Here is a 14,596-nt window from a genome sequence, read left to right as displayed (position 1 = left end):
TTGACATGTTATGGATCCGCCAGAGAGCCGGGCAGGCGCTGGAATACATCGCAGGGATCAGCAGTGGTGGAGGCACCGACTACGCGCCATCGTTCAAGGGCCGGTTCACGATCTCCAGGGACAACGGGCAGAGCTCGGTGACGCTGACCATGAACAACCTCAAGGACGAGGATTCCGGATCCTATTTCTGTGCCAAGGATGCTGGTGCTGGTGCTGGTGGTTGGGCTGCTGCTTTTCACATTGTTCATTCATCAGGTTTGGGTTTTTGCTCCAATCCAATCTCTGCGTCTCCACTTCTCTGCATGCCCCAGACACTTCCCCACAAACTTCGACCCCGTTGTTTTCTTCTTGTCCCAGCCTTGAACTGTTTTGGCCCCAAATCTCCTCTCCTGGCCCCAAATCTCATCTCCTGGCCCCAAATCTCATCTCCTGGCCCCAAATCTCATCTCCTGGCCCCAAATCTCATCTCCTGGCCCCAAATCTCCACCAGAGCTTTCCTGTATCTTTGGGGTGCCTCAAACTGTTCAATTAATCTTGCTCCACCCATTAATGAACTGGACAAGTCCTCCTGAGCTTTCCATCCCCTCATCCCCATCTCCCCTTTTCCCGCAGGGCTCCGGGCGGCCGTGACCCTGCTGGAGTCCGGGGGGGACCTCCAGCCCCCCGGGGGGTCCCTGCGCCTCCTCTGCCGAGCGTCTGGGTTCAATTTTGGGAGTTTTGCCATGGAATGGGTGCGCCAGAGACCCGGGCAGGCGCTGGAATGGCTCGCAGGGATCAGGAACACTGGTGCTTACACATACTACGCGCCGTCGGTCAAGGGCCGGTTCACGATCTCCGGGGACAACGGGCAGAGCTCGGTGACGCTGACCATGAACAACCTCAAGGACGAGGATTCCGGATCCTATTTCTGTGCCAAAGCTGCTTATGCTGGTACTTGGGGTGCTGCTGCTTATGTTGAAGGTGCCAGTGGTGCATCCCTGGCCCCATCTCAGTGTCCCCACCTGTCCCCAAACCCCAGACCCTTCCCCCAAACCTCAGCCCTTGACCCTTTGTCTCACATCTCCCCCATTTCCACCAATGCTGAGCGCTGACCCCAAACCCAACTGCTTTGGCACCATAATTCACCCGATTCTGCCCCAAATCTCCACTTTGGGCTCCCAGCCAGAGCTGCTGACACAAATCCTCAACGTTTTACCCCAAATCTAGACCCATGGCCTCACATCCCGACATTCAGAGGAGAGTTTTGGGGAAGAAAGTGGAGATTTGGGGTAAGGAGTTGTGGTTGGGGTCAGCGGGTGAGAACTGGGGCCAAGGCAGTGCCAGGCTGGGATCAATGGTCAAGAGCTGGGTCTGGGCTCTGGGGACTGGGGGAACTTGGGGGATGGGGGTGGGGACACCACTGGGGTCGACAATATAACCACCAGGAGCAGCACCACCACCAGGAGCTTTGGCACAGAAATAGACGGCAGAATCCTCGTCCTTGAGGTTGTTCATGGTCAGCGTCACCGAGCTCTGCCCGTTGTCCCTGGAGATCGTGACCCCTGATCCTGATCCTGGAGATCCTGAAAAAGGGGAGATGGGGATGGGAACAGCTCAAACATTGACGCCAATCCTGACTCTTGGCCCCAGACTGTGCCAGATTCTCGTTATCCTACTGATCCTGGTGACCAGCCCGGGGGGGGTTCAGCACATATTTCCAACTGGCCACACCCACTTAGGGCCCTACAGCCAATCCATCCCCTCATCCCCATCTCCCCTTTGTGCCGCAGGGCTCCGGGCGGCCGTGACCCTGCTGGAGTGCGGGGGGGACCTCCAGCCCCCCGGGGGGTCCCTGACCTTGCTGTGCCGCGCCTCCGGCTTCGATTTCGGCAGCCACACCATGTTCTGGATCCGCCAGAGACCCGGGCAGGCTCTGGAATTCATGGCCGCCATCGAGAGCAGCGGTGGCGACACCAGATACGCGCCGTCGGTCGAGGGTCGGGTCAGGATCTCCAGGGACAACGGGCAGAGCTCGGTGACGCTGACCATGAACAATCTCAAGGACGAGGATTCCGGATCCTATTTCTGTGCCAAATCTGCTTATGCTAGTTGGGGTGCTGCTGGTGCTGGTCTTGTTGACGACAGTGGTGGTGTCCCTACTCCCATCTCCGAGTCCCCCCCCTCCCCAGAGCCCAGACCCTTCCCCCAGACCCCAGCCCCAGACCCAGCTCTTGACCATTGATCCCAGCCTGGCACTGCCTTGGCCCCAGTTCTCACCCGCTGACCCCAAACCACAACTCCTGACCCCAAATCTCCACTTTCTTCCCCAAAACCTTGCTCTGAAGGTCGGGATTTGAGGCCAAATCCAGATTTGGGTCAGGGAGCGGGATTTGTGTCAGCGGCTGATGCTGGGAAGGCAAAATAAAGATTTGGGGAAACACGGGGCAAGTTCTGTTACCAAACCATTTGGGTTTTGGGCAGAACCTGTTGGGGATGTTGGCTCCGTGGTTGGTGTTGGTGGAAATGGGGCAGATCTGGTTCCATTGGTCAAGAATGGGCTCAAGATTTGAGGTTTGAGGGAAGGGTCTGGGGTGTGGGGCAGGGGTGGCTCAGGCAGGGCTGGTGCCAACCCCGGCAAGGTCAATCTGAGCATCAGCAGCAGCGCTACCAGTATGAGGAGATTTCACACAGAAATAGGATCCGGAATCCTCGTCCTTGAGGTTGTTCATGGTCAGCGTCACCGAGCTCTGCCCGTTGTCCCTGGAGATCGTGAACCGGCCCTGCACCGAGGGCGCGTAGGCGGTGCTGCCACCATTATTGATACTTGCGACGAATTCCAGCCCCTGCCCGGGTCTTTGCCTGTGCCAGCCCATCACAAATTGTCCAAAATCAAAGCCGGAGCCTCGGCAGAGGAGGCGCAGGGACCCCCCGGGGGTCTGGAGGTCCCCCCCGGACTCCAGCAGGGTCACGGCCGCCCGGAGCCCTGCGGGAAAAAGGGGAGATGGGGATGGGAACGGGGTCGGTCGAGGCCTCGGAGTGAGTGTGGCCAGATCCAGAGAAATTGGGTGGACCCACGTGGGAGGTTGGCAGGGCGAGCAGGATAACAAGAAAATGTCACAATTTGGGGCCAAGAGTCAAGATTTTGGTCAGTGGTGGAGCTTTTGCCGACCCCATCTCCCCTTTATTCCCGCAGGGCTCCGGGCGGCCGTGACCCTGCTGGAGTCCGGGGGGGACCTCCAGCCCCCCGGGGGTTCCCTGCGCCTCCTCTGCTGAGGGTCCGGGTTTGATTTTGGGGGTTTTGCCATGGAATGGGTGCGCCAGAGACCCGGGCAGGGGCTGGAGTGGATCGCATGGATCAGGAACAACGCTGCCAGCACCTTCTACGCGCCCTCAGTCAAGGGCCGGTTCACGATCTCCAGGGACAACGGGCAGAGCTCGGTGACGCTGACCATGAACAACCTCCAGGACGAGGATTCCGGATCCTATTTCTGCGCCAAAACTGCTGGTGCTGGTTGGGGCAATGTTGTTTCACCCCATCCCCGTTACCGTGTCCCCATCCCTCCCCATGGCCAGGACCCTTCCTTCCAGGGTCTGACACCATTGTTGACCCCCATGGAGCCAAATCTGTCTCATTGTCCCCAAATCTCGACCATTTGCACCAAGGTTTGGGGACCTTGGTTGAGACGTGGAGCCAGCAGCTGAGGTTTGGAGCCAACAGCTGAGGTTTGTGGCAGAACCAGCTGAGTTTGGTGCCAATGGTCACAAGTGAACCCCGCTGAGATCTGGGGCACCAAAGGCAGAGTTTTGGGGATGAACCTTTGAGATTTGGGTCAAATGATCAAAACTCCAGAGAAATGTGAGAGTGGAGACAATGATGGAGGAGTTTGCAGGAAAACGGTCAAGATTTGATGCCAAGACTAATGATTTGAGTGTAGAATGTGGGAATTTTGGGATGTTTGTGGACAGAGTCTCTGGGGGCAAAGTGCACCCACATTGGCAGCATAAAGAGTGATGAAAGTCGATCCACAACCAGTGCTGGAACATTTGGCACAGAAATAGGATCCGGAATCCTCGTCCTTGAGGCTGTTCACGTGTTTTGGGAAAAATGGGTGATTTCTGCAGAGCTCCCAAGAGGATTTCACCCCAAAACCGAGGAGCAGCACCAAGGCACGGCGCCCGGGGAGAAGGCAGTGAAGCCCCAGAGGGGAGGGAGGAGAAGACGCCGAGATTTTGGGGCTCTGCAGCCTCCCCCCACTTCCTTCCTGGCAGCTGCAGGGGCCCGGGCAGGCCGGGGCAGGAAAATAAAAAGTTCTGGGTTTGTGTCATCTTTAACATCTGCGTTCACAGAGGCGTGTCCAGGTCCTGAGTGGCTCAGCAGAATGTCAGCTGCAGAAAAAGCTTTGTGTCACTGCCCTGAATTGCCCAGCACGGCCACGGCCGCTCCCCCATCCCCAAACCTTCTCTGGTTTGTACCAAACTCCCTTCGCCTGGCCCCAAATCCCCAACACAACTTTCCAGAATCAAAAAAGGCCTTAAACCCTGCAATTAGCCCAAATCCACTCATTTATTAATTAGACACTTCTGCTTGAGATTTCCATCCCCTCCTCCCCATCTCCCCTTTTTCCCGCAGGGCTCCGGGCGGCCGTGACCCTGCTGGAGTCCGGGGGGGACCTCCAGCCCCCCGGGGGGTCCCTGCGCCTCCTCTGCCGAGGGTCTGGGTTCACTTTTGGGAATTTTGACATGTACTGGATCCGCCAGAGGCCCGGACAGGCGCTGGAATACATCGCAGGGATCAGCAGCGGTGGTGGCAGCACGTACTACGCGCCGTCGGTGCAGGGCCGGTTCACGATGTCCAGGGACAACGGGCAGAGCTCGGTGACGCTGACCATGAACAACCTCAAGGACGAGGATTCCGGATCCTATTTCTGTGCCGGGGGTGCTAGTAGTGCTTGGGCTGAAAGTGCTGGATTTGTTGACGTGACTCATGGTGTCCCCACCGCCATCTCCGAGTCCCCCCCCAGTTCCCAGAGCCCAGACCCTTCCCCCAGACCCCAGCCCCAGACCCAGCTCTTGACCATTGATCCCAGCCTGGCACTGCCTTGGCCCCAGTTCTCACCCGCTGACCCCAAACCACAACTCCTGACCCCAAATCTCCACTTTCTTCCCCAAAACCTTGCTCTGATGGTCGGGATTTCAGGCCCAGGCCCAGATTTGGGTCAGGGTGGGGGATTTGTGTCAGCGGCTGTGCCTGGGAGCCCAAAGTGGAGAACTGGGGCTGAATAGGGTGAGTTTTGGGGCCAAACCAGTTCGGTTTTGGGTGGAACCATGCAGGGGTTTTGGGGTCTTTGGTCACCATTGTTGGAAATGGGGGAGACCTGAGACAAAGGGTCAAGGGCTGAGGTTTGGGGGAACGATCCAGGATGTGGGGACAGGTGGGGACACTGAGATGTGGGTGATTCTCCCAGGAGCATCTTCACCATCAGCAGCAGCATACCCACTATTAGCACCAGCAGATTTGGCGCAGAAATAGGATCCGGAATCCTCGTCCTTGAGGTTGTTCATGGTCAGCGTCACCGAGCTCTGCCCGTTGTCCCTGGAGATCCTGAACCGGCCCCTGATTGAGGGCGCGTATCTGGTGGTGCCATCATCGTAGTCCATCCCTGCCACGTATTCCAGTCCCTTCCCAGGCCCTTGGCGAATCCACATCAGACTGGTTCGTCCAAAATCGAAGCCGGAGCCTCGGCAGAGGAGGCGCAGGGACCCCCCGTGGGGCTGGAGGTGCCCCCCGGACTCCAGCAGGGTCACGGCCGCCCGGAGCCCTGCGGGGAAAAGGGGAGATGGGGATGGGAACAGCTCAAACATTGACCCAAATCCTGACTCTTGGCCCCAAATTGAGACCCTTGGATTTCTTCATCCTCTTCCTCCTGCTCCTGCTGGTTCTGCCAGGTGGGTCCCGACTCTCCCTGGATCTGACCACACCCAGCACCAGCCACACCCTGATATGGTTCATCGTCTCATCTCCCCTTTGTGCCGCAGGGCTCCGGGCGGCCGTGACCCTGCTGGAGTCCGGGGGGGACCTCCAGCCCCCCGGGGGATCCCTGCGCCTCCTCTGCCGAGGCTCCGGGTTCAGTTTCGGCAGATTTGGGATGGGCTGGATGCGCCAGAGACCCGGGCAGGCGCTGGAATTTGTTGCAAGCATCAACGACAATGGTGGCAGCATCTACTACGCGCCCTCAGTCAAGGGCCGGGTCAGGATCTCCAGGGACAACGGGCAGAGCTCGGTGACGCTGACCATGAACAACCTCAAGCTCGAGGATTCCGGATCCTATTTCTGTGCCAGACGTGACAATGGTTATGCTCCTGCTGGTGCTGCCACTGGTTCCGTCCCCACCCCGAGTGCCCTGACGCCCCCACTCCGCTCCCCCAAACCCCAACCCCAGACCCAACTCTTCATCATTTATCCAAATCTTTGAACAGTTTTACCCCAAAGCTCAACATTTGCCTCTTGATATCCAATTTGTTTGTAAAACCTTTGCCCTAAATCTCAACGTTGGCCCAGGGCTGGAGACGCAGGGTCAGAGGTCAAGATTGAGGTCAAGGGGTGAGATTTTGGGGAAAGGTCTGGGGTTTTGGGACACTTGGGGACCAAGAGAGAGGGGGCGGGGCCAAACCAACGGTGGCCACCATAACCACCAGCAGCACCAGCCCAGTCAACAAAACCACCGGCACATCTGGCACAGAAATAGGATCCGGAATCCTCGTCCTTGAGGTTGTTCATGGTCAGCGTCACCGAGCTCTGCCCGTTGTCCCTGGAGATCCTGACCCGGCCCTTGAACAATGGTGGGTAGAAGGTTCTGGAACCATCATAGCTGATCTCTGCCACGAAGTCCAGCCCCTGCCCGGGTCTCTGGCGGACCCAGTACATGTTCACTTTGCCGAAATCAAACCCGGACCCTCGGCAGAGGAGGCGCAGGGACCCCCCGGGGGGCTGGAGGTCCCCCCCGGACTCCAGCAGGGTCACGGCCGCTCCCCCATCTCCAAACCTTCTCTGGTTTTGCCCCAAATTGCCCTGATATGGTCCCAAATCATCACCAGAGGTTTCTGGTATCCTAAGGTGCCCCAGACCCTTTAATTAGCCACGCTCCACTCATTAATGAATTGGACACCTCTGCCTGAGCTTTCCATCCCCTCATCCCCATCTCCCCTTTTCCCCGCAGGGCTCCGGGCGGCCGTGACCCTGCTGGAGTCCGGGGGGGACCTCCAGCCCCCCGGGGGGTCCCTGCGCCTCCTCTGCCGAGGCTCCGGGTTTGATTTTGGGAGTTTCTCCATGTTTTGGATCCGCCAGAGACCCGGGCAGGGGCTGGAATTTGTCGCAGCAATCAGCAGATACAGTGGAAAAACGTACTACGCGCCGTCGGTGCAGGGCCGGTTCACGATGACGAGTGACAACGGGCAGAGCTCGGTGACGCTGATCATGAACAACCTCAAGGATGAGGATTCCGGATCCTATTTCTCTGCCAAACGTGCTTATGCTGATGGTTATGGTGGTGCTGCTGTGGTTGAACATTTTGATCCCTTCCATGTCCCCACCTGTCCCCGTGCCCCAGACGCTTCCCCCAAACCCCAGCCCTTGACCCCATTCCTGTCCCCTGTCCCAGCTCTGAACTGGTTCTGCCCCAAATCTCCCCCATTTTCCCCCAGATTCTCAGCTCTCAGCCCCACCTCTTCACCGCTGGTGCCAATTTTTGGGGCAAACCCTCAGGTTTGGGTGCCCGCAGCAGCCAGGGTTTGGTGCCGGGGTGCAGATCTGGGGCTGCCCCAGAGGGATTTTCAGGCCGATGGCCACAAGGGAAGGGAGCGGAAATCTGGGGTGAAAGGCTGGGATTTGGGGGACGGTTCTGGGCAAAGGGCCCAAGGGTGAGGGGAAGGCTGAGACTGGGGAGAAATGGTCAAAACTGAAAGAAAAAGTCAAGAGCTGGGCCAGGAAGGAGAGAGTTTTTTGGAAAACGACCAAGACTGGAAGAAAATAGCTGGGAATTGGGGAAAGAATGGCTGGGATTGGAGACATTTGTTGACCACCATGGGGATGGGGCCAGAAGTGTCGCCAAAAGCAGCAGCATCAGCAGAAGCATAACCACTATCAAAACATTTGGCACAGAAATAGGATCCGGAATCCTCGTCCTTGAGGTTGTTCATGGTCAGCGTCACCGAGCTCTGCCCGTTGTCCCTGGACATCGTGAACCGGCCCTGCACCGATGGCGCGTAGTAGGTGCCGCGACCATTGTAGTAGATCCACGCGATGAGTTCCATCCCCTGCCTGGGTCTCTGACGAACCCAGTACATGTCGTAGCTCCCAAAATCGAACCCAGACCCTCGGCAGAGGAGGCGCAGGGACCCCCCGGGGGGCTGGAGGTCCCCCCCGGACTCCAGCAGGGTCACGGCCGCCCGGAGCCCTGCGGGAAAAAGGGGAGATGGGGATGAGGGGATGGAAAACTCAGGCAGAAGTGTCCAAATAATAAATGAGTGGATGTGGCCTAATTGCAGGGTTTAAAACATTTTGTGATACTGGAAAACTCTGGTGGAGATCTGGGACAAAATCGGGGGAGTTTGGGGAAAACCAGAGAAGGTTTGGGAATGGGAGAGTGGCCGTGACCCTGCTGGAGTCCGGGGGGGACCTCCAGCCCCCCGGGGGGTCCCTGCGCCTCCTCTGCCGAGGGTCTGGATTTGATTTCGGGAGTTTTGGGATGGGCTGGTGTCGCCAGAGACCCGGGCAGGCGCTGGAATACCTCGCAGCGATCAACAGAAATGGTGGCGACATCGGCTACGCGCCGTCGGTGCAGGGCCGGTTCACGATCTCCAGGGACAACGGGCAGAGCTCGGTGACGCTGACCATGAACAACCTCAAGGACGAGGATTCCGGATCCTATTTCTGCGGAAAACATTACGACAGATATGGTGGTGCTAGTGCTGGGTATGGTGGTGACGTTGGTTGTGACGGGTATTGGCCCCATCGCTGTGTCCCCACCTGTCCCCAAACCCCAGCCCCTGACCCCACTCGTGACCCTTTGTCCCAGCCCTGCACTGGCTCTGCCCCAAATGTCACCTCTGGGCCTCACCCACTGCCCTCCTTCCCCAAATTACATTGAATTGGTCAAGATTTGGGCAAAAGGTTGAGGTGAGGAGTCAAAAATTCAAATTTTGTGCCAAAAGTGCCGATGTGAGGCCACTGGGCCAGGTTTGGGTCGGTGGCTGTGACTCGGTGCCAGCCGGGCAGATTTGGGGCAGAAGTGGCCAAGTCTGGGGGCAGTGGTCGGGATTTGAGGGCCAAGGCTGAGCTGAGGGTGAAAGCGGCCCTGATTTGGGGCCAGGAGCTGAGATTTGGGGCCAGAGCAGAGCCAGGGTGGGACAGAGGGTCAGGAGTGGGGTCAGGGCTGCAGGGAAGGGTCTGGGGCACGGGGACAGGGGGGACACGGTGACAGGAATGGGACCAAAACCATCAACACCAGCACCAGTAGCCCAATTATTATAAGCACTTTTGGCACAGAAATAGGATCCAGAATCCTCGTCCTTGAGGTTGTTCATGGTCAGCGTCACCGAGCTCTGCCCGTTGTCCCTGGAGATCGTGACCCGGCCCTTGAACGGTGGCATGTACTGGGTGGTGCCACCACTGCTGGTGACAAGAGCGATCCACTCCAGCCCCTGCCCGGGCCTCTGGCGCACCCAGTGCATGCCAAATCTCCCGAAATCAAACCCAGACCCTCGGCAGAGGAGGCGCAGGGACCCCCCGGGGGGCTGGAGGTCCCCCCTGGACTCCTCAAGGTCACGGCCGCCCGGAGCCCTGCGGGAAAAAGGGGAGATGGGGACCAGGCACCCGTTCCGGCAGTGGCCAGGTTTCGGTTTCTCCAGATTCAGAGATGGGAGGGACCAACATGAGAGGGCCAGCAGGAGCAGTTTGAGGAGAGGGATGGTCCCAGGGGTCCCTGCCCATCCTCTGCTACACCCCCAGCTTCGATTTTGGGAATTTTGGGCTGGGCTGGATGCGCCAGAGACCCGGGCAGGGGCTGGAACACCTCGGAGGGATCAGCAGCGGTGGCAGCACCGACTACGCGCCATTGGTGCATCACAGCATCCAGGGTGCGGCCGCCACTGGCTGTGTCATCATAATTAGCATTAGCACCATCACCACCAGTAACAGCCTCTTTGGCACAGAAATAGGATCCGGAATCCTCGTCCTTGAGGTTGTTCATGGTCAGCGTCACCGAGCTCTGCCCGTTGTCCCTGGAGATCGTGAACCGGCCCTTGACTGAATCCGCGTACTGGGTGGCACCATTGCTCCAGATCGCTGCGACCCATTCCAGCCCCTGCCCGGGTCTCTGGCGCATCCAGCCCATCCCAAAACTGCCGAAATTGAACCCAGACCCTCGGCAGAGGAGGCGCAGGGACCCCCCGGGGGGCTGGAGGTCCCCCCCGGACTCCAGCAGGGTCACGGCCGCTCCCCCATCTCCAAACCTTCTCTGGTTTTGCCCCAAATTGCCCTGATATGGTCCCAAATCATCACCAGAGGTTACTGGTGTCTTAAGGTGCCCCAGACCCTCCAATTAGCCTCACCCCACTCATTAATGAATTTGACGCCTCCACCTGATGTTTCCATCCCCTCATCCCCATCTCCCCTTTTTCCCGCAGGGCTCCGGGCGGCCGTGACCCTGCTGGCGTCCGGGGGGGACCTCCAGCCCCCCGGGGGGTCCCTGACCTTGCTGTGCCGCGCCTCCGGGTTCACTTTGGCCAATCACGACATGTTCTGGATCCGCCAGAGACCCGGGCAGGGGCTGGAGTGGGTCGGGAGTGTCCGGAAGGAAGGCTGGAGCTCCGCGTGCGCGCCCTCGGTGCGGGGCCGGGTCAGGATCTGCAGGGACAACGGGCAGAGCTCGGTGACGCTGACCATGAACAACCTCCAGGACGAGGATTCCGGATCCTATTTCTGCGCCAGAAGTTTCCGTGGTGGTTACAGTGGCATTACGCTTGGTGATAGTGACGATGCTGGTAGTGGCTCAAAATCCCCACCCCTGGGTCCCCAAATGTCCCCAGATCCCCAAATCATTTCCCCAAACCCAGCCCTTGATCCCCTTGAACATCTCCCCCAGTCTCCACCATCTTTGCCCCAATTCTCAACTTTCCCCCCATTTTCCCCATTTCACCCAAAGCTCCCCCAGCTCCCGGGGCCCTGATTGGGTGGAGGTCAGAACTGGAGGCCACGGGTGAAGGTTTGGGGCCAATGGTTCAGTTTTGGGGCAGAAACCAGAGAGGGTTTGGGGTCAGTGCTGACCATTGGTGCAGATGAGGGAGACTTGGGACAAAGGGTCAGGAACTGGGACAAGGGGTGAGGTTTGGGTTTAAAATCAGCGCTTTGGGGACTCAATGAATGAGCAGAGCTGAAACCAGGAGCCTGACGCCATCACGGGCGTCGTCACCATGACTAGCAAGAGCCCAGCAACCAGCACAAAAAAAACTTCTGGCGCAGAAATAGGATCCGGAATCCTCGTCCTTGAGGTTGTTCATGGTCAGCGTCACCGAGCTCTGCCCGTTGTCCCTGGAGATCCTGAACCGACCCTGCACCGATGTGGCGTATTTAGGGCTGCCATCATCAGTGATTTCTGCGATGTATTCCAGCGCCTGACCGGGTCTCTGGCGGATCCATAAGATGCCAAACTTCCCAAAACTGAACCCGGAGCCTCGGCAGAGGAGGCGCAGGGACCCCCCGGGGGGCTGGAGGTCCCCCCCGGACTCCAGTAGGGTCACGGCCGCCCGGAGACCTGCGGGGAAAAGGGGAGATGGGGATGAGGGGATGGATCAGGGCGTGGGCTGGAGTGGGCGTGGTGCTGTGGAGGCGGGTGGATCCCAGGTATTGAGTGCCAGCAGCACCAGAAGAATTGGGAGGTCCGAAGGTCACAGTCTGGGGCTAAGAGTCAGGATTTTTGTCACTGTTTGGGCTTTTGCCTTTCTCATGTCTTCTTATTTTTCCCGCATGGCTCCGGGCGGCCGTGACCCTGCTGGAGTGCGGGGGGGACCTCCAGCCCCCCGGGGGGTCCCTGCGCCTCCTCTGCCAAACCTCTGGCTTCAATTTTGGCAGTTTTGGGATGGTGTGGATCCGCCAGAGACCCGGGCAGGGGCTGGAGTGGGTGGCAGGGATCAACAGTGACGCCTCCAGCACCGGCTACGCGCCGTCGGTCAATGGGCGGTTCGTGATCTCCAGGGTCAAGGAGCAGAGCTCGGTGACGCTGACCATGAACAACCTCAAGGACGAGGATTCTGGATCCTATTTCTGCACAAAAACTGCTGGTGCTGGTTGGGGTGGTGCTGATTGACCCCATCCTTGTCACCGTGTCCCCCCTGTCCCCGTGCCCCAGACCCTTCCCCCCAGCCCCTGACCCCATTCCTGACCCTCTGTCCCACCCTGGATCTGCTCTGGCCCCAAATCTCAGCTCCTGGCCCCAAATCAGGGCCGCTTTCACCCTCAGCTCAGCCTTGGCCCTCAAATCCCAACCACTGTCCCCAGACTTGGCCACTTCTGCCCCAAATCTGCCCTGCTGGCACCGAGTCACAGCTACCCACCCAAACCCGGCCCAGTGGCCTCACATCGGGACTTTTGGCCCAAAATTTGAATTCTTGATCACTCACCTCAACCCCTGACCCAATTCTTGACCAATTCAATGTAATTTGGGGAATGAGGGCAGTGGGTGTGGCCCAGAGGTGACATTTGGGGCAGAGCCAGTGCAGGGCTGGGACAAAGGGTCAGGAGTGGGGTCAGGGCTGGGGTTTGGGGACAGGTGGGGACACAGCGATGGGAGAGGGGACAATACCATAGGCATCATTAGCACCAGCACCAGCACGAAAACCCTTGGCGCAGAAATAGGATCCGGAATCCTCGTCCTTGAGGTTGTTCATGGTCAGCGTCACCGAGCTCTGCCCGTTGTCCCTGGAGATCGTGAACTGGCCCTGCACCGAGGGCGCGTAGTAGGTGTAAGCACCACTGCTGTAGATCCCTGCGAGCCACTCCAGCGCCTGCCCGGGTCTCTGACGGATCCACTGCATGCCATAATTCCCGAAATCGAACCCGGAGCCTCGGCAGAGGAGGCGCAGGGACCCCCCGGGGGGCTGGAGGTCCCCCCCGCACTCCAGCAGGGTCACGGCCGCCCCGAGCCCTGCGGCACAAAGGGGAGATGAGACGATGAACCATATCAGGGTGTGGCTGGTGCTGGGTGTGGTCAGATCCAGGGAGTGTCGGGACCCACCTGGCAGAACCAGCAGGAGCAGGAGGAAGCGGATGAAGAAATCCAAGGGTCACAGTTTGGGGCCAAGAGTCGGGATTTGGGTCAATGTTTGAGCTGTTCCCATCCCCATCTCCCCTTTTCCCCGCAGGGCTCCGGGCGGCCGTGACCCTGCTGGAGTCCGGGGGGGACCTCCAGCCCCCCGGGGGGTCCCTGCGCCTCCTCTGCCGAGGGTCCGGGTTCGATTTCGGACGATTCAGTTTGATGTGGAGTCGCCAGGGGCAGGGGAAGGGGCTGGAATACGTTGCAGGGATTGACAGCGATGGATACACCCGGTACCCGTCATCGTTCAAGGGCAGGGTGACGATCTCCAGGGACAACGGGCAGAGCTCGGTGACGCTGACCATGAACAACCTCAAGGACGAGGATTCCGGATCCTATTTCTGTGCCAAATCCACTGGTGCTGGTTGGACTGCTGGTGCTGGTCTTGTTGACAACGGGGATGGTGTCCTCACCACATCTCCGAGTCCCCCCGTCCCCAGAGCCCAGACCCTTCCCCCAGACCCCAGCCCCAGACCCAGCTCTTGACCATTGATCCCAGCCTGGCACTGCCTTGGCCCCAGTTCTCACCCGCTGACCCCAAACCACAACTCCTGACCCCAAATCTCCACTTTCTTCCCTAAAACCTTGCTCTGAAGGTCGGGATTTTAGATTAACTTCCCAATTTGGGTCAGAATTGGGGATCTGTGTCAGCGGCTGCGACTGGGAGGCCAAACTGGCGATTTCGGGCAGAATCAGGTGAGTTTTGGTGCCAAAGCAGTTGGGTTTTGTGCAGAACCAGGCAGGGGTTTGGGGTCTTGGATCACCATTAATGGAAATGGGGGAGACTTGGGGGAAAGGGTCAAGGGCTGGGGTTTGGAGGAAGGGTCTGGGCTTTGGGGACAGGTGGGGACACTGAGATGGGGGTGGTTCCACCGCTGCTGGCGTCATCAGCATAAGCACCAGCAGTACAACAACCATCAGGTATTTTGGCACAGAAATAGGATCCGGAATCCTCGTCCTTGAGGTTGTTCATGGTCAGCGTCACCGAGCTCTGCCCGTTGTCCCTGGAGATCGTGAACCGGCCCTTGACTGATGGCGTGTAGGCGGTGCTGGCACCATTGCTCCAGATCCCCGCGACATATTCCAGCCCCTGCCCAGGTCTCTGGCGCATCCAGCTCATGGAGTAGCTCCTGAAATTGAACCCAGATCCTCGGCAGAGGAGGCGCAGGGACCCCCCGGGGGGCTGGAGGTCCCCCCCGGACTCCAGCAGGGTCACGGCCAATCCCTCACCCCAAGCCTTCTCTGGTTTT

The 14,596-nt window shown here is 59.0% G+C and overlaps 2 gene segments (V, D, J or C); both read right to left on the bottom strand.

Annotated features, from left to right (window-relative positions):
• Window positions 1-2,588: 2,588 nt before the first annotated feature.
• Window positions 2,589-3,153, bottom strand: LOC135288839 (Ig heavy chain V region 914-like). The segment is given in 2 exon segments: window positions 2,589-2,962; window positions 3,108-3,153. Coding segments are annotated over 2 exon segments (420 nt in total).
• Window positions 3,154-5,367: 2,214 nt separating this feature from the next.
• Window positions 5,368-5,989, bottom strand: LOC135288838 (immunoglobulin heavy variable 3-23-like). The segment is given in 2 exon segments: window positions 5,368-5,798; window positions 5,959-5,989. Coding segments are annotated over 2 exon segments (462 nt in total).
• Window positions 5,990-14,596: the final 8,607 nt, after the last annotated feature.

Source organism: Passer domesticus, chromosome 36, assembly GCF_036417665.1.
Source record: "Passer domesticus isolate bPasDom1 chromosome 36, bPasDom1.hap1, whole genome shotgun sequence".
NCBI classification, from domain to species: Eukaryota; Metazoa; Chordata; class Aves; order Passeriformes; family Passeridae; genus Passer; species Passer domesticus.
The sequence above is the reverse complement of the archived record's forward strand: the minus strand, read 5'-3'. Positions and strand labels throughout refer to the sequence as shown.